The sequence below is a fragment of the Convolutriloba macropyga genome, chromosome 6 (assembly GCF_964194025.1).
Source record: "Convolutriloba macropyga chromosome 6, txConMacr16.3, whole genome shotgun sequence".
NCBI lineage: Eukaryota > Metazoa > Xenacoelomorpha > Acoela > Convolutidae > Convolutriloba > Convolutriloba macropyga.
In genome coordinates, this window is record NC_134473.1 from 56958775 (window position 1) to 56978174 (window position 19400).

Sequence of the window (19400 nt, forward strand, 5' to 3'; positions counted from 1 at the left end):
GAGATCTGAAGGACATTTTAAATGAATTTGATATTGTAGTGTTTGTCCTGATGCAAAACTCAAGTGTAAAACCCCTTTGCGTGTATTGAGTTTACTTTGTAATATTCGCCTTTGAAGATAACTCAGTTGTTCTACTCAATTTCTTGAGGGCTCTTTTGTAACATAGTGACATCAATGTTTTAAAAAACTGACAATTTTCACTGATAGATTTTTCTTTCTGAAGACACCTTTTCTCCGTACAAAATCTACCAAAAGTTCTCTGGATGTTACTCGAAGCAACAATTTAATGCAAAGTTCGACTGAATAAGGCTATATTTCTCAAGGTAGAAAAACAAAGAAAGCAAAACTTAGTATACAAAAAATGTTGTCAAGGTTCCATCTATTAGTTTCTTTTAATTTGTTGTTTAAAAAGACTCAATCCAAAAACTAGAAGTAAATGCAGCCGATGATTTTAGATGTTTTCGAGCAACATTTAACAATTTACATAGTTGTAGTTTTTTGGCTGAATTTACTCGCTCCACCTCACTTCCATCTACAACTAAATTTAGTGAAATCTTTTCAAAAATGTGTTAGATTGTTAAATAATGCAGATTGTTTATTTATTAAAAAAACCAAAAATGAATCCTTGACAAAGGAGCGGTCTTAAGCAGTAAAACATTAAACTCTAAAGTAGTCAAACTGTCTGTGAGCTTTCCCACCGGATATCAAAATTGATCAGACTCTAATCACGCTCTTGCCATAATCTATTTAGACACTTCGAGAAAACAAAGTGCGTTTGAACTGCCGCCCAGGCGACGTTATTTTGGTCCACAATGTGGGCTAGAGTGTGAGAGGCGAGACCTCAATCGAAGATCCTCTTGTTCTCTGGTCCAAGCCTGATTTATGAAAATGCCGTCGCTCATCCCCCAATCCATATCAGATATGAAATGGAATCGGGTCGACTCCACTTGTCGGCCATGATCGTGCAATGAAAGTGCAATTTGATCGACAACAAATGGAGTTCTCTCAACTTTGGATTGAACCCATGTCACAATCTATGAGATTTGCTTGAATTATCCAGAATTTCTCAAAATATTTATACCTCTGGCCTTGAGCCATTGGTGGTATTGATTTGTGAGAATTACAATTATATATAACCTGGAAGTCGAAAGTGACTAAGAGAAACCAGGGGAAGTTGAGGACAATGAATGCCCCGAACATAATGAGCAACACTTTCAGCAGTTGGATGTCTCTCTCGGTGAACGTTTTGTTTGGGTCTGCAAAGTTCTTGCCACTTTCGTGTACCTAAACAACACAAGATTCTTTAAAACTTCCAAATTGCCAAGTCAAGTGTAGAACAGAAAATTCTGGACTGGATTCAACATCAGAGGTCCAAATTTCTTAAACAAGAGCTTTCTTTGAACATAGCCTCCGGACGTGTCCGGACAAAACAGTCCCAGACAAAACAGTCCCAGACAAAACAGTCCCAAATTGCAAAATATTCCCAGACAAAACAGTCCCAGACAAAATAGTCCCAAGAAACCAGACAAAACAGTCCCAGACAAAATAGTCCCAAATAAAATGTACCTAATGCCATTATACCCAATGTACTTTGAAATGTTCGTTCAATAATCCGACAACAAATTAGCAGTCGCTATTACCCGTATGTTTTAACATACTTAATGGCCATGGCCATGCCTCAGCGGCCCGTGGGACTTGATATGAAACTATCACAACCGAACATGGGATTAAATTATCCGCTTGTTAAATCATACGTGTGAGAGCTATAATAATGGCCTTGGGACTATTTTGTCTGGGACTGTTTTGTCTGGTTTCTTGGGACTGTTTTGTCTGGGACTGTTTTGTCTGTTCACCCCTCCGGATTGCCGGAAGAATAAAAGCAAAGAATAGAATAGTCAAAGAAGAAGGAATAGGTAGTTTGTTCCTCTTTCGAAGTTTATAAGTTTATATATAATTGTTCCGACCCCACTTGTGGGGGAGTAACTATATACTCAAATGGGCTTTTTTTGTTCAGACAATTTTGGCCGATCGATATAATCATCGTAGAGAAATGTGAGTGGTATCACAAAAAAGCTCGTCCAGCGTAGAGTTCAGAATTAAAAAGTTTTTTGAATTTTCTTTTTTTTTTCGAGGAGTTATTGAGGTTTAAAATTTTGTGTGAACACGTGATGTTGCCATGTTTTGTTCATTTTTAGCATAATTTTTGTTCAATTAAGTTTTTTTCTATAAAAGAATTAATTCAAAAATAAATTCTATAGTACAAATGAAACAATTTTGTGTTTCTAACAGGTGAAAGGCGATAAAAAAATAGGCTAGTTTTCGTCTCATAGGGAGGTGTACTATCAAAAAAATTCGATATCTATTTGAAAGCTGTTTTTTTTTGAAAAACCATTTCATATTTTTTCAAGTCACTTAGAGACTGATCACCTTTCAACTAAAGGTTCTGTTGATGACAAATCTCATTTACAGTGAAATGATGCCCAATGAACAAATAATTCGTTTTCAAGGAGTCGCTCATGTTTTTTATGGCTCCGACTATGAGTTTTCGTAATTTTTATTTAAATTTTGATATTCTTTTTGAGCTTTCAGTTAAATTTTGAAGTTCTATGGCACAGAATCGTTGACTAATAGTAGCTAATGGCTGTTGAGATTTTAAAAATAATTTTTCGAAAAGATTTTTTTGAACAATTATAGATGTTAGACTTGTTTGTGTGAACTGTAAGTCAGTATCACCATTGACAGGGGTCACTTTTTTTCTACTGCAACCAAAGTTAAACCAGAGTTAGTCTGTTTACCGTATTGTCTTTCTGACTTCGATGATACAATCTTTCAATTTTTTAAGAATTCTTTTGGCTTTTTTCCTAATTTTGGTTGGTTTCCAATGAAATCTTATCACATTATCCTCTTATTGACAGTTCCCATTGGCTTAGAGAAGACGGTCAATTGACAATAGACAAATTTTTCCCGAAAAAACGTATGGCATTTTGTTTTAACGGCCACGACACTGTCTTATTGGACTTTTTCACTGACTTTGTTGGTTTTTGCCTGTATGCGTAGTAGTTTTTATAGACATACGAATTATTGTCACAACCTACTGATGATGTAGGATTGACACAAACTATTGCCTTTCCATCGAGTCTGAATTAATTACAATTTATGATTCATTGACTTCCGTTGAATGGTCTTGAAATTTATTTGATGGCTTCGATGTTAAGACATTTCTGGAAAATTTCGTGGTTTTGAAATATTTCATTCATATTTGTTGGTTTTTTGAAGTCAATAATTTTTTTAAGAAATAGTTCCATTGTTGTTGAAAAATCATTTGAAAATAAAAATGTTTTACTTTTTAGAAAATTTATAAAGAATTTTTTTTGTTAAAAGCTAATGGTTATCAAGACGTTTGAAAATGTTTGGTTTATATTATTTTGGTAGATTTTTTACTTACGACTAACTATCTGTTTTTTTGTCGATTTTTTGCCTAGTTTCTTAAATACAAAGTCCCGTCTGCTTTTTAGTGACAAAAAAGTTTTTTTGTGTAGTTAAGGTTTTATGTGATTGTATTTCGACGTTGTTTCTACGTGCTTTTAAGTTTAGATGTTGGTTTTTTGCCGTAGAAAATGTTTTTGTTTTTGCTCATTTTGTGTAGACATAAACAAAGCAAAAGAATGGAAGACATATGGCGTATAACTTTGTTTTTCGAATATAATTGAAATTAGCCATAGAAGAACACAAAGGAAAAAATTTTCAGCTATTTTTAAGCCGTGGTTTTTGGAAGCCAGCTGACATTAATTCCTCTTTTCCCTGAGCACATAGAAACTGCGGCAAGTGAAAATAAAAGAAAACTCTAAAACTGGTGAAAAACAATATTGTCTCTTTTTATAACAGTCTGAAGAACCTGATACACTTTGACACTTTGGAAAAACTGCATTTTGGGGGGTTACAGGCTAGATGAGATGTTTTCATTTTGAGAGTGATAAAAATTAACTTTTGCTATTTTTTGGTGGTATGGTAGTGAATTTGCTGTTTGTCCAGTATTTTTTGAGAAATTGTTAATAATTGCAATTAATATTGAAAAAGTCACCATTTACTAGTCGTTGATTGATCCAAACAACAAGGTTTACGCACCATTAGAATTCTTTTCCTTGAGAAACACTCAGAAAGCAGAAAAATAATAAGGAATAGCAATTATAAAATGTCAAACAAACACAAAAAAACTTTAAACAATGAATGTCGCAATTGAAGTTTCATCATCAATTCCTCACTTCAGTTTGATACCACTGCCAAATATTTTGAGGCTTTAAAAGTGCTTCTCTTTAGTTTTCTTTAATTCTTCTTCGTTACTTAAATAATTAGAACATTTCAAGAAAAATATAGCCGGACGAATCCCCAAAAACAAAAACTTCGAACCCCCTGATCTGAACTGCAGCACAATTGAACCAAGCAACCAGAAAAACAGTATTTCCGGTTTGGAAGGTTATATCGAAAGAAGTGATGCCTTTCGGAGAACTTTCATTTTAAGTTAGCAAAAGGACCGCAGTTTCATATTCAAGAATCCTCTCTCACGAAGCCAATGTAAAAAAAGCCTTCATTTGACTTTAGAAAAATAAAGTCACTAGTTTTTAGGTATGTATTGCCGACAAACTAGGACTCAATGGGCTAAAATAGCTTTTTGGTGCCATTTTTTAACAGAAAGAAGCAGAGCAAAAAAGCCAAAAAATCAAACAGATCAGAAACCCTGCTCTCTCATTGAATGTAGAATCCCGAGGTTTATTTATAACAATTTTAACATAACTAAGTATAATTGGACCAAATTTGAACAAAATTTGCGGAAAATGTGAATAAAACAACGGAATTAAATCATGTGCTCACAAAACTTCAAAACACGATAAATCTTCGTAAAAGACGTAATTCAGAAAAAAATTTCGATTATTTTTTTCTAGATTTAATGGATTTTCGAGTGATGCCACTCATTTCTTTCGATGTCAAACATATCGATCGGCCAAAATTGACAGAACGAAAAAAAACCAGTCGTGCATGTAGTTCCTGGCTAAGTCACAGGTCGGAACAATAATAACAAAAATAAATTTAATAAGGAAATGAGTAATAACCTTTGCGAATATTTTGTAGCTGGTGAATGACATGACTGCGAGAGACGGAGGCACCACTGCTATCGTCTCCCACCACTGGATTGGCTCATAATCTATCAATTTAACACATATCTTTCAATAAAAATTAACAATTCAGTGTTTATTTTGCTGAAATTTTTAGCGCAGTTACGTCTCATAGCATTTCAGTAGTTAGCCAGCACATTTCAAAACAAAAAAAAACGTTTACAGTTTACAGAATCTCAGAAATAGCATCGCTGCTGCTTATCCTCACTAAGATCTATTGAGATAAGTTTATTACAATGAAATCACGAGAATTTTTATAAAGCTTTCCATTTCACAGTCAATCATATAGGCTCTAAAGGTCATGTGTTTGAAACTCTGCTTGTTGGCACAGCTCCCTGCCAAATGAATCTCAGTAAACTTTACTTGGCTTCATGATATTACAATGGCGTGTGAATAGATTTTTTACTCCTACTCAAGTGACGTGCTGCATGAGGAGTTTATCGACTTTTAAAACACATTAGAAGGACGCCGATAGTGGCCAATGGGCAGAGAGTAAATCAGCTTAAATCGAATAGCAGTAAAATATTACCCAGTAAGAATAGCAGTAATAAAATGAACTGAATTATTTGCTAAAACGTTGCTGTAGTTTTCAATCATTATCTGTTGTTTTTGCATTATAAGATGATGTCCTAGTCGCCATTAAAAACCAGATAGGATTGATGTATGAACTATGTATGAACGATGTACTAAATGAGAATCTTTCAAGAACCACTTAGGAACCATGTAAGTACCATGTATGGAACATATAAGAATCATCTAAGAACAATATATGATACCAATATGCCGTATGTCGTGTAATTCGCTTGTAGATTATACTGCTGTATTAGCTTTGTATGGGTGTTGAAAGAACGCACAAATGGGCATACCGGATTCTTGGATACCATATAAAAATCATATATGGAAATCTCGCCAACCATAGCAAGAGAATATAAGCATTTCTTTTGGTTTTGCCTGTATGGAGCAAAAAAGCAGAAATTTTTCTGTTTACGTGAACTGACACCCATTGAACAAGAGAACATAAAAAACTACCGCAAACGAAATCGTTCCATTTGACACCCCAGCTTATGCGAAGATGTCCGTGAGGATGAGCTCTCAATTAACTGTAAGTTCACGTCATGCAAAGCTTGTCAGCTTCAGGCTTCAGAACCAAAAAAAGTGTACATAGACACAAAAATGAGCAAAACTCTGTGCATAAAATACATTCTAACATGTCTGCTGCCCACTGTGACTTAAAACTGCTGCCGTAAAGGGTTTCCATAATGCAGGATGTTAAAGTTGGTTACTTGTGAAACTGGGCTTACTTAGATAATTTCTATATCAAATTTATATGTTTCTGATCTGATTGAGGCGGTAAGTTTACTAGATGCGTTTTCAATTAGCACCCGGGTCGAGACCGAATGGTTAACTTGTAAGAACTTGCAAGTTTCTTTTAAAAGATGGTTAACTTGTAAGATTTTGCAAGTTTCTTGCAAAAGAGGGTTAACTTGTAAGAACTTGCAAGTCGAATGGTTAACTTGTAAGAACTTGTAAGTAGAATGGTTAACTTGTAAGAACTTGCAAGGCGAATGGCTAACTTGTAAGTTTCTTGCAAGTTCGTTCCGGTCGAGCACAACTCTTATTGGTTAATTCAATATAAAATTCAGTCATTTACCGTAGCAAGCGCGTGGGAGTTAGTTGCTCAGTTTGGATAACATAATAAAATTCGACCTAAGTAGACAAAATGGTTATTACTTTTTGAATTTTATCAATTCAAGAGAGTTCCTTTTGCAATTCCATTAAAAAACTGTAGATCTCAATTAGCTTCATCGCGTTCTCAAAAATGTTCCCAAAATATTGACTTTGATTGAATTTTCAAATTCATATGTCAGTATTTTCTCAGAATAATTTAGTGGCCCTTCATTTTTATACTTTTTTTTTATAATTTATTCACACTTTTCCAGATTCGAGTTTTTTCAAACATCCATTTACATTCATGTCTTGCAACATTTTATTTACGGTTTCGGGCGTGTGTGTGTGTGTGTGTTTGTGTGTGTGTGTGTGTGCGTGCGTGCGTGCGTGCGTGCGTGCGTGTGTGTGTATGTGTGTATGTGCGTGTGTGTGTGTGTGAGAGAGAGAGAGCGTGTATGTGTGTGTACGCGCGTGTGTGTGCGTGCGTGGTGTGCGTGTGGGGGTGTGTGTGTGCGAATGGTTAACTTGTAAGTAACTTGTAAGTCGAATGGTTAACTTGTAAGAGCCTTGTAAGTCGAATGTTTAACTTGTAAGAACTTGCAAGTCGAAGGGTTAACTTGTAAGAACTTGCAAGTTTTTGGAAGAAAAACTTGCAAGGCGATGCATCGCCTTGTAAGTTTCTGCCAGAAACTTGCAAGTTCTTACAAGATAACCATTCGGCCTCGACCCGGGCAGTTATTTTCCTGTACAACTACGAAGAACGAATGAACAAAATAACTGAACTGGGGGATATAATTGGAGCGCTCTTTCGTTGAAAATGTGCATTTCGGATAGAACTTGCGGCTTTAGTATATATTTTCAATTAATATCTCCAACAAGAAACAGCATAACTCAAAAAATTTGTTTGCAAATGGATGCGAGTCACCTGTTTGTATGAAAAAGGTTTGGGACTGTTTTCTATGCTTTCGAACCAGTAGAAACATTAATGACCTATGTGATTTTCACTGCGAGTTAAAGTGCGCATGAAACTTTAGTGCCTTTTCATTAGCTGACTCAATTTGGCTCACATGCTTACCCGGCCGGATTTACCCATCTTAGACAACATACCTAAGTTCTGACATCTTACACAGAAAGATTCTCGCAAGATTAACATCGAGTCTTGACTTGGGTTATTATCATTCAGGGTTAGGGTACCGAATCCACACTTTTTTTCTCAAAATAGAGTACAATCACACTTTTATTCTCGACAGTTGAATAGTTGGCTCAAAAGGCTGTTTTTGTTAGACAAAACCAGGTCGAAGATGGTCGCTCGAGGATAATTCAACATTAGGCCGATTACATCAACTTATATCTTTCCGATTCGTAACATTTGACATTTCAAGAGAGCAAATTTGGTTGTTTTTTGAGACACAATTGCAGGCACAATCAAAAGAAAAATAAAATGAAAATGACGCGCCTAGATTTCGAATGGGACAAATTGAAGAATTTAATTTAACAAATTAACATAGGTCCAATTTAGTAAATTGTTTAAGAGCTTGGTTTCCGCATTGACAATTTGAAAGGAACTCAATGATCTTGTGCGTATTTTCAGACTGGTAAATGAATTTTAAAGTCGTCTTTGTACTCAATTGAGACTGACGCCAGTAGCCAATGAATACAAACTATGCACAACAAATTACAGAATTTTTTTGATAACAGTATGCTGCTGAAACCGAAGAAGAGTCCAGCAAATTCTGCGATTGAAATGATAAAAGTAAAAAAGACCATTTAAAAACTGGACTAGAGAGAGCAGAGGTCTATTTATTTAATGGCGCGTACTATGGTTTATTTAATGGCGCGTTGTTTGTTAGCTGAGTGAGATGTAAACACATAGCAAAAGATTTGAAGTAAAAGTTGTTTTAGTTCTGCGAAAAATAGTAGGACAATTTCATTATCAACCATTAACAACGACGACTGACCAGATTGCGGGGGGGGGGGGGGTATGTTATGATTAATCGTCTTCCATTGTGTCCGCAACTTCTGCGTGCTATGTAAATATACAGGAGAAATTCAAATTCAATTCAAATTCTAATAATCAAATATGGCTGCCAGGCCTGTGAAGAATAGTGTCCCAGGATGAAGTAAGCGCATTCACCTCAATTGGTTAAATTTTGTGCCATTTGTTGAATAATAGGTGGATTACAGGTTTTTAGCCTGTCTCTGGAACATGTTTTTGAATAAAAAACGGATTAAAGTAAATCTGTGGAACTAACTGTCCTCGTTGAAGTACCACGCTGGACAGAGGAGAAGTCGAGTGTCGTACACAAATGCTCCTTTCCCTTTGATGATGGCTGGGAAGAGAGTGAGGGGGGAGATAATCCAGGGCAGCAACAGGTGCAGGGGAATGGTACACTTGTTATACACTTTAGTGTAGATCTCATCTTTGCAGATCTTGATGTATCTAAAAGTATTTGGATAGACTTTAGCACTAGACTGATTTGGTTCCAGTTTACCTGGGGTGAGGTGGTGGATATATGAATCGGGATGAGCCAAATCGAATTTAGTGCGAATATTCCAAAAAAGTGCGAATTAATAAGACTTATAACGGAGCAATTCGAGAAAGGCACTTTCATCTTTTCAGTGGGACCAAGCGAAACTTCGCGACTATGACTTGAAGGTGCGACCGTTAGAAACTGTGTGACTATTATTAGACACAAATCTGACTTTTGAGGGGGAGAAGACCGGTTTTTTGAAACATTGGTCAATTTTTACCCGTAAACCGCATCTAAATACAAGGTCACATATGACACAAAAAAAACATTAAAGGATGCGGCAATTCTCCCCATAATTCTTTCAAAAAAGAGTTAATTTGTTATATCACATGCGGGGTTCAGTGAATGACTATTTGGATATACAAAATGTCAAGAAAAATTTTTGGCGTTATCTCCAAGAAAGTTGTTTCTAATTAAGTAGCATTGATAAACACATATCTGACTTAGAAGAACATCGAATCATCTACTACGATCTAATTTCACATATAGCTGTAAACATGGAAATGGGGCATCGAAATCAACAAAGGACTACGGCTAATCATTCACGAATTCAATGCTGCTCAATTAAGATCTTGTGGTGTGAATCAACCTCAAAATCAGACAGGACTACAGCAAAAGTGCTCTGTGAATCAAGTTTGAAAAAATTTTGGCCAACCAGGAAATTTAATCCACAATTCAGTGAGTGCTGCTATTTGGAGAAGGTACAATAATGGCGGCGCACTAATAGTTTTTTTTTTGCAATTAATTGCAAAATATTCAAAAATGGAGAGAAATTGGCTCTAAGGACGAGGTGTTTCAGATCGCAAGTCATCAAAAAAGAAATTTCAGAACTCACGCGTGGCATTTCAGTTAACTCCAAATACAGATCTTCTGACAACAGCTGCGTGGCATTTTTGAACAATCCGCAAGAAAAAGAAATTGTACATGGGAAATTGATAAAGATCGGGATCAAGCTTGCTACCATGTTACTAGATTCAGGAAGTGGTGGCCTCATCATAACTAGGTCGACCTCTTAGAAAATTCTAAGCAGCTGTCGATCGACATAACGGAATGCGAAGACTTTACAAGAATTAAACTGTTTAGAACCAATCAGTACTGAAGATGGCACGCATAAATGTTCTTGTACAGCAAATGGCGGACAGAAAAGGCTACTTTTGTTTTCTGGTTAGTTACGATGTACGATGATTGAATGGTTGTAACCTGTTCATCGTACTTGTTATTCGCATTAGCAACAATCAGTAGAGAATATTCCGGTGCACTTTGTTACGAATCTGTGTCTAAACAGACTCAGATTTGCCAAATTTTTCACCTTAGCAATCGGTAAACCACAATTTTATGTTGTTAAATCCTAGCTTTATGAAATATTTCAAACGAGTCATCAAAATAGTAAAGGGATGTTCATTAATTTCTAAGATATAGTGAATATCGATAAGAAAAACATTTAAAAGCCACATTGCAACTTTTTCTCAATGATCAGATCGAAGTTTTACATCACCAATAGTCATATAGTTATCACAGTAAAAAAGAGAAACGAGAAAAATGGCATTGGAATCAAAAGTTGTATATAAATATTTGTTCACAAAAAAACAACTGTCACATACCTAACATGGATTCTCTCATATAGCCAATTTCACAAATCATAAGTATAAAAGCACTGCCGGGGACAGCAAAATTTACGAAACTTGATTTGAAGTACGCTTACGGTCAACTAAACTTGCATCCTCGAGTAACCCACAATTGTAGATTAACTTAGTTAGCGGTGACATGACAAGCAGATTTAGATTTGAAACAAGATTTTACGATCTGACAGATATGTATGCGGAATTTCAAAAAGAATTTTAGATCATTTTCTCATCGGGTAACACGTACTGTTTCTCAGATAACATGATAGTATTTAGTAAAAGAAAACTCGAAGGTCAGCATGTTGATTGAATTCGGAAATGTCTTTGCAAATTTTACGATCAGAATCTGAGAGTGAATTGGTCTAGGTGTCAGCCCACAAAAAAGAAATTGAGTGATTAGGTCAAAAGAAACAGATGAAATTCTTTCACTAAAGCAGCCAACTACTTACTTACTAAGCAATTACTTTTATTTCAAGGATATTTTCACGACTTAGATAAGTTCAATGAAAAATTGTGTCAAACTTGTTCTGCACACTACGACAATTATTTAAAATATCATAAAAAATTCATTTCAAAAGATAACAAAGAGGATTGCCAATGCAACGGAACACAAAGACTTCTACCTAAACAAGCAAACTAAAATCGAACGTGATGTCTTGCGAGAAGGATTGGCGCTCTTGAACAGCTCAATCATGAAGGTTGGCAAACTGTTGGATTAGCTTCGCGATGTGTTACCAGTGTTGTAGAATGCTATATTGTAAAAAATTTGAACTCTTAGGAGTAGTGTGACCAATAAATCTTTTTAAATACTACTTATATGGACGGCCATTTCAAGTAATTAGTTAAATACTGATCATAGAGCAACACATTGGATTATGAAAGCACATGGATAGAATACATCATACAATACTAGTTAAACCAGGTAGACTAGCAGACTGTTTCTTTTTTTTATTGTCCGTTTACGAGATCAAAAATGAGTTTAGTTTAATATAATTTCCCTAAACCACTACAAACTGCTGTGAAATACTCGACATTGTTGCTGAATTATTGTTCGCAATTAAATTCAATGCAAAAGTTTTTATTAACAGCTTCATATTACACAGAATTCACTCCCCGAAATGACACAACTTAATTGGAAATAGGATAAATGAGAGTTTAGAAACCGATTCCGCGTCGCACAAACCAGTTGTCAAAGACTAGCTTAGCTCAAAAACGACCTAATTAAAATATGCTTTTTCCCAGTAAGAGCTCTTCAGATCAATTGCTCTCAAAAAATAAATAAATTTTCATCCATTTCATTAAAATAATAATTATTTCAAGCTCCGACGAGGAAGTTTTATTCCAAAAAGCAAGGAACACCACAAAAAGTTCATTCACGGATAAGGCTGTCACATAAAAGAAAATACAATCAAATTAACTACGTCTACCACGAAATCACGTAACCACGAAATCAGAGGCGAATTGGATTACAATGAGAAGATTGTACATTGATGTAATTATTTATGCATAATCAAAAATTTTCACTAAGACGCTACTGGCAAGTTTGACCACCAGAAAAACGGTGCTCAAAGACATCTACAATTTTGTTCTGATGAACAATGAGGAACGATGCTGCAAGATTTTTGTGTTTATACACAGTTTTGAAGGAGTTACATCCAGTTGTGTATGTATTGACAAAAAAGTTGCAGTTTGCAGCTCAATAAATTTATCTTATGTGAACGAGATCCATTGCACGCACTCAAACCGTTGAAATAGACGGATCTGGCTATTCATGTTTGGTGGCCTTATATGCATCGAAATAAACTCAAGTAATCAAGGCTGCAAAGTGCACTCCTCTCGAAAATCTAAAACCAATAACTTCTAAAAAGAAATGAGTATTCGTTAAAGTTTGTTAAAGCTCCCTGCGAAGAGATACAATTAACTTATTGGGAACCAATTTCCAACAATAGAAACCAACTTCTTGGCTAGCATAGACTGTTCTTCAAAAATTAACGGCAGAATTTTTCACACAAGCTAACAGGACTAGCATCTAAATGCTTTTTCAAAACTACATTTTAATTGCATAGCGATTCACGAGCTATTAGATTATACCAAGGTCGTAGACTAAACAGAGTTCAAATGAAAACATATGTTAGGCATGAAAAATTAGATCTAATCGATGCGCCAGGAGATAACCACAGAACTTTAGGGCTAGTAGAATTAAAGGCTAATTTGAAAAAAAAAGATTAGCATGTATTTAAAAGGCGGCGCAATATCAATTCAATTTGCATGCAATAATTTTAAAAATGTGTTGTTTAAAAGGATGCAAACAAAAAACAATGAAAATATCGCAATTTGAGCAAAATTTTAATCGCAAACCAAATTGTCCGTTTAACAACATAAGTACAGAGGCAAATCCAAATGAGTAAACGTTTTAAATATCATCGACAAATATTTAGTTCCGAAAACTGTGCATTGGAATCAGTCTGCTAACCGGCTAGAGTAAATGGGATGAAAGATCAAGACGTGATACTCATTTGGATGCTATTAGATCTAAGACGAGGCAAAATGAAACAGTAAGGAGAAACAATGATCCGTAGAGCCAAACAAAGGTGGTTCATCAAACTGAGATTGGTATGTCAGTACCTTGGACAGAGAGTTCACTACAGTTGAAGCTAGGAAAGAAGAGGCTATTAAAAAGGCAATTGCTTTTGAGATTCTGAGGGTCACTTCCAGAGTAGTAAAATTGAGTTACCAAATTTTTTTGACAAAGAAAAAGAGAAGAAAAAAATCACAACTCAAAACTCGGATCAAGTCGTACTTGGCACAAACACTAATGCAATGTCTCATTCGGTGATTATGCAAAACATGGCCGATACGTTTCAGTGGACAAATAACCGAGGATGCAGATTCTCAAACATGCAAAGAACTTTTGTGAAAAATGGATGTATCTAAACGCGTGAAATGCCGTCGCGTGGCAGATGATTCCCGCTGCGTCTCAACGATTCCTTCGATTGTGTTACGAGCGTTGCAAGTAAGACTACCAACAAGGCCATCTAACTCTTGATAAACCGCAATAAACTTATAGCCACCTTAATCAGTACTACACACAAGCCCTTCAGATGACGTGACAAAGCCACTACCATAACCGAAACCCAAAGAGAAATTGAAAAAAAGTAAAGAACCATCAGGTCTGAGCAAGACACTGATCTGTGCCCCTCCTATAGCAGAGTATGATTTGTTTAGTCCGTTCAAACAGTTCACTCAACGTTTCAAAGATTTTTGCATGCTCAACCCCCTTTTTCCGTGTCACATGTACCTCAAATATATGTGTTACCAATTATTAACAATGACGACCGCCTTCTCGCAGTACGTGGGGCAGAGAAAGCTTATGAGTTGGACAGCGGCTATTAAACCTTTTCAAACATAAAAAACATTTGTTGCGTAATTGCAGTAAAACATTAAGTCAGTAGCTATTATATTAAGCAAATACTCTATAATTTATTTGTTGTGATCATTATAGTTTAAACACTAGAACAATCACAAATCTGTTCAATTTCTTTAATGGTTCAATGTGCTCCTATCTCTACACCTCACAAATTCAAGTCTGCATATTCTTCTTTTATCTCTTAATTTCTCGATGGATAACGCGCCATTTTTTGTTTCATATAAATTGGGGCTAGATATTAAGTTTTAACCTCTCAGCGTCTAATTTAGTCTTCTTGATTGGCTTTCATCTTTAACTTCTGCAACTCCGCAACTGATGAAAAGACATTTTTGTTTTTATGTGGCCCGCAGTGACACCTATCTGTTCATATCTAATTAATGGACCCCCGTCTTTTCATCCCCAAAACTCCATTACCAGTAATTGAACGCGTAGAAAAATCAATGTTTCTATGTGATGTCCCTCCGGCAGAAATAAAGTGTATCATCGATAGCCTAGACAATAAATCATCTTCAGGGGACGATTACATTAGTAACCTCATTCTGAAGTCAGGTACTCATGAAATTGTTCCTTTTATGGTCTATCTCATAAATATGTCTTTCAGAAATGGAATTTTCCCACCCGAACTAAAAAAGCAAAAGTCATTCCGCTACACTAAGAGGGTTTCAAGACGGATCGAAATAATTATCGGCCCATATCGTTACTTAAAGTATTCAGTAAAATTTACGAACGTGCAATGTATAACAGAATGTATAACTTTCTAGAAAATTTCATGCTTCTTTATGGAAAACAATTCGGTTTTCGTTGCAAACACAGCACAGTCGATGCTCTCATTGAATTGCTTGAAAAAATAAGATTCAATAAGGCAAAAAACATCTACAGTTTCTTCCTTGATTTTAAAAAAACCCTTTGACACTGTAGATCACAAAATTATGCTGTACAAATTGGAAAGGTATGGTTTTAGGGGCAACGCTCTTAGTTGGCTGAAATCGTACTTCTTCAGTAGAATTCAGAGAGTGGAAGCAAATGGATACATATCGGAATGGCAGAAAGTAATTACGGGTGTACCCCAAGGCTCCATTCTCGGTCCATTATTGTTCCTTGTATATATTAACGATCTTCCTCTGTCTTGTCCGTCTGTTGACGTACTACTCTTCGCCGACGACACTATTTTTACCACTCTGAACTCTAATGTAAATGCCATTGAGGCTGACCTACTCAATCTTAATAACTGGCTGAATGCCAATAGGCTAAAACTTAACTTAGCCAAAACAGTCCAAATGAATATTAAATCTAGTGCTTCCCATTCTACCCTCTTCCTAAACTCGTTGCCTGTAGAAATAAAACTTGCCTGTAAATTATTAGGTGTCTATGTTGATAACAAACTTTCGTTTCTCTCGCATGTAGACAACGTAAAAATGAGACTTGGAAAACAATCAGGCATCTTATCTAAGCTGAGACACTTCGTTCCTCGTTCCCAATTAATACAATATTATAATTTTTTTGTGCAACCCATTATTCAAAATGGACTTGTGGTTTATGGCTGCAATAGCTACAATAACCTTGAACCAATATTGAAATTGCGAAAGAAAAATTTGAATTTCATTTATTTCAGAAACAGACGTGAGAGTTGTAGTGATATTTTTGAAAAGAGCCAAATCCTTACGATTTATGAGCTTCATCTATACGAATAACCCAAGTTTGTACTAAGATCTATCAATAACCTTCATAAACAAAAGTTTTTGAATAATCTGTTTTATTTTTCGAAAAACTCTACAATGACAAGATCAACTGAACACGCCCTTCTTGATGAACCTCTTTGTAAAACAAAAATTGAGCGATATTCGATAAAGTACCGTGCTAGCAAATTATTCAACCTTCTCAGATGCATTTTATCACGAAATAAAAAATGTATTTTTGCTCCAAAATGCTGACCTAGTGAAACATGTATTCAGCTGATAAAATTTTTTCCAACAGTTAACCGCCTTGGCTGCATGCTACAGGAGGTTCAATTTTGGGCCCTGATTCTGGCCTGAAAGTTTGACCCCTCTATCTCTTCTAGTTTTCGAGATATTGCCATTTTTCGATTTTTTGGAAATTTTTCAAAAAAAAAAATTAGAAAAGTTTTCAAAACGAAAAAAAAATTTTTTAAATTTTTTTCTCAAATGCCAGCCTCCTGCACATGGATCAACGCCTTTATTTAGAGTGCCCTGGCAAGCTGAATTTCCCTCGTCAATATTTTAAAGTTGAAAATTTCTCGACCAGAAACTAACATGTGAAAAAAAATTTTTTCTTTTTTTTTAAATTTTGTTTCCCATAAGCTGTTATAACTTGATGATGTCATCAATAAACAACATGTGTAACCAGGGCGGTTACCTGGAGGGTCAGAGGACCACGTTTTCCGTCCTTTCCGGGTCTCATCGGCAACACTTAATATATTATATTGTTTGTTGTTGATGATATACTGGATAAATAAATTCTTTCTTCTTTCATATGCTAAAATTCTTTCACCTAATTTTGCTAACTAGAGTATTGTTGCACAATCTTTCTTTGCTAAGCGATTAGTAGATCCAGTTAGTGCAAGTAATCAGTGAATCGCAGCACGTTTCACTAAATTGAATTTTGAACTGGTGATTCGCTTTGCGATGATCTAATCTCTCCATGAGTTCTTTTGACATATGACTTCTATTGTTTCAAAGCAGGGTAAACCAAAAAAAAATCAAGCCTAGACAGTGTGAAATAAAAAATGAAAAATCCTTTATAAAATCAATGATACAGAATTCCGGGGAGCTGCAGGATGATCAAGTCATAAAGTTTAAGCGCCAGCCAGCTACAGTAAAATCAATAATAAATTTTGAAAATTGTTTTCACGTTGTATTTTGAAAATTGTATTCACAACTGTTTCAAACACGCAGATTTGTTTGATTTTAAGTGTTCGCTGTCTTAGATAGAATTAAATTTGTACATTATCACCCTTGTTTTTGAGCTCAAAATGTTAAATGACCGTCCTTGAACAATAACAGGCATATAAAACTGTCCTGGATAGATTTTTGGTATGAAAAGAAATTTCTGAGCTGTGCGTGATGTGATGCTCGAAACTTTGGTTGAAACTAAAACAACGGTCTTCAAATCTGGCTAGACAAAAAAAAACGTGTTCTGGATTTTGGCTAGAGAATAAATAAAATGTCCTCAATTTACCCTCGCAACCTCAGCAATGTCTTGCTTAAGGGCAAAAATTAGGTGCATATAACGAAATTATTCAACCACTGGATATGGTTGGAGATGGTCACAACATCGAACCCATATGTAGGCGGAACAATTTAGTTTGACTTATTTTTGTTTATGAATTGAATTTGGCTGGACTCAGCCTCGAATTTAACTAAGGTTCTCGACCGTGCAATTTATTTCATTATTTACCCCACCTGGAATTATTAGGTCTTCTCATAAATGCCAGATCAAGACTTATAAGGGACTGGTTGGCCCCTTATTTAATAGAACGTGTGCTTTTTGTTTACCTGTTGACTGCAATGCAGCAGATAGAAGTGATTGAGCACCTGCATCCAATTCCACAAACATATCCAGTCACCTATACACAAACACATATAGAGTCAATATATTTGCAATGTCAATGGAAAGTGTGACAATGTGAGGGCGGCACCTGCTTATTGTTCCGACCCCACATGTGGGGGGGGGGGGGAGGAACTATATACTCAAATGGTTTTTTTTTTGTTCAGTCAATTTTGGCCGATCGATATATTCGTCGTAGAGAAATGTGAGTGGTATCATTAAAAAGCTGGTCCAGCGTAGAATTCAAAATTAAAAAGATTTTTTTGATTTTAGTTTTTTCGAGAAGTTATCGAAGGTTGAAATTTTGTGTGAACACGCGATAATTGTTCACTTTTAGTGTAATTTTCTCCAAATTAAAATATTTTCTATAAAAATAGTATTTCAAAATTAATATTAACGCCATAGAAATATGCACCAATTTTTTGTTCCTAATGGACTAAAGGCGATAAAAAAGACTAGTTCTGGTCTCATTGGGGAGTTCACTATAAAAAAAATCGAATTCTATTTGAGAGCTCTTTTTTTTTTATAAAACTTCTCTCTTTTTTGCTTTTTTTAAGTCACCTAGAGACAAGTCACTTTTTATATCAAGGTTTCATTAACGACCAACCTCCTTTACAGTCAAATTAAGCCCATTGATCAAAGAAATATCGTTTTCAAGGAATTGCTTATGTTTTTTTTGGCTTCGATTCTGAGTTTTCGTATTTTCAAATGAAAGTTTGAATTTTTTTTTGAGGTTTTACTAATTTTTTGGAGTCCTATGACATGTATTCGTTGATCACCAGTGCAATATATTCCATAATGAGCATCATGTGAACATATCTAATGCTCTGAGGGGACAGCTAATGGCTGTTAAACTTAAAAAAAAAATAATTTTTCGATTTTTTTTAACCTTAAAGAATCAAACTTATTATCGTGAACTGTAAGTTACTCCAGGTTGACAGCACTCTCATCCTTCCTATTGCATCCAAACTTAATCTGGTTAGCGGTTTTATCTTCTAACCATTGATTATATGACTTCAATGACACAAGATTTCAAAAATTAAAAAAAAAACATTTTTGGGTATTTCCGTATTATTGGTTACTTTTGAAATCTTATCTCATTATCCAAATATTGATATCTCCTATAGTTTTGAAGAAGATGTTCAGTGGCTCACAGATAAAATTTTCATTTATAGGTTTATGGTTTAAATGGCTTTGACACGTTCTTCTCGCACATTATTGAATTTTTGGTTTTTGCATGTTTTCGTTGTTGTTTTAATAGTCATAAGACTTATTGTGATGTCTTGTTGATTACCTATGCATGACAAACATAAATGTACTCCCATGGGGGCATCTTTGATTGTATTTATTGAATTCCGTTGAAAGCTATTGAATTTAATGGCTGTTAAAAATATAAGAATAATTTTTCGAAAACTTT

At 35.2% G+C, this 19400-nt stretch overlaps 1 protein-coding gene across 1 annotated transcript in view; it reads right to left on the reverse strand.

The window, feature by feature from the left end:
- Positions 1-19400, reverse strand: part of LOC142341070 (melatonin receptor type 1B-A-like) — a 63096-nt gene that overhangs the window by 9683 nt on the left and 34013 nt on the right. The window contains exons 5-8 of the mRNA XM_075391921.1: positions 17932-18002; positions 9092-9279; positions 5109-5200; positions 1138-1284 (exon numbers count right to left, since the gene is read on the reverse strand). Coding sequence (XP_075248036.1) covers positions 1138-1284; positions 5109-5200; positions 9092-9279; positions 17932-18002 — 498 coding nt within the window. The remainder of the gene's footprint in view (positions 1-1137; positions 1285-5108; positions 5201-9091; positions 9280-17931; positions 18003-19400) is intronic.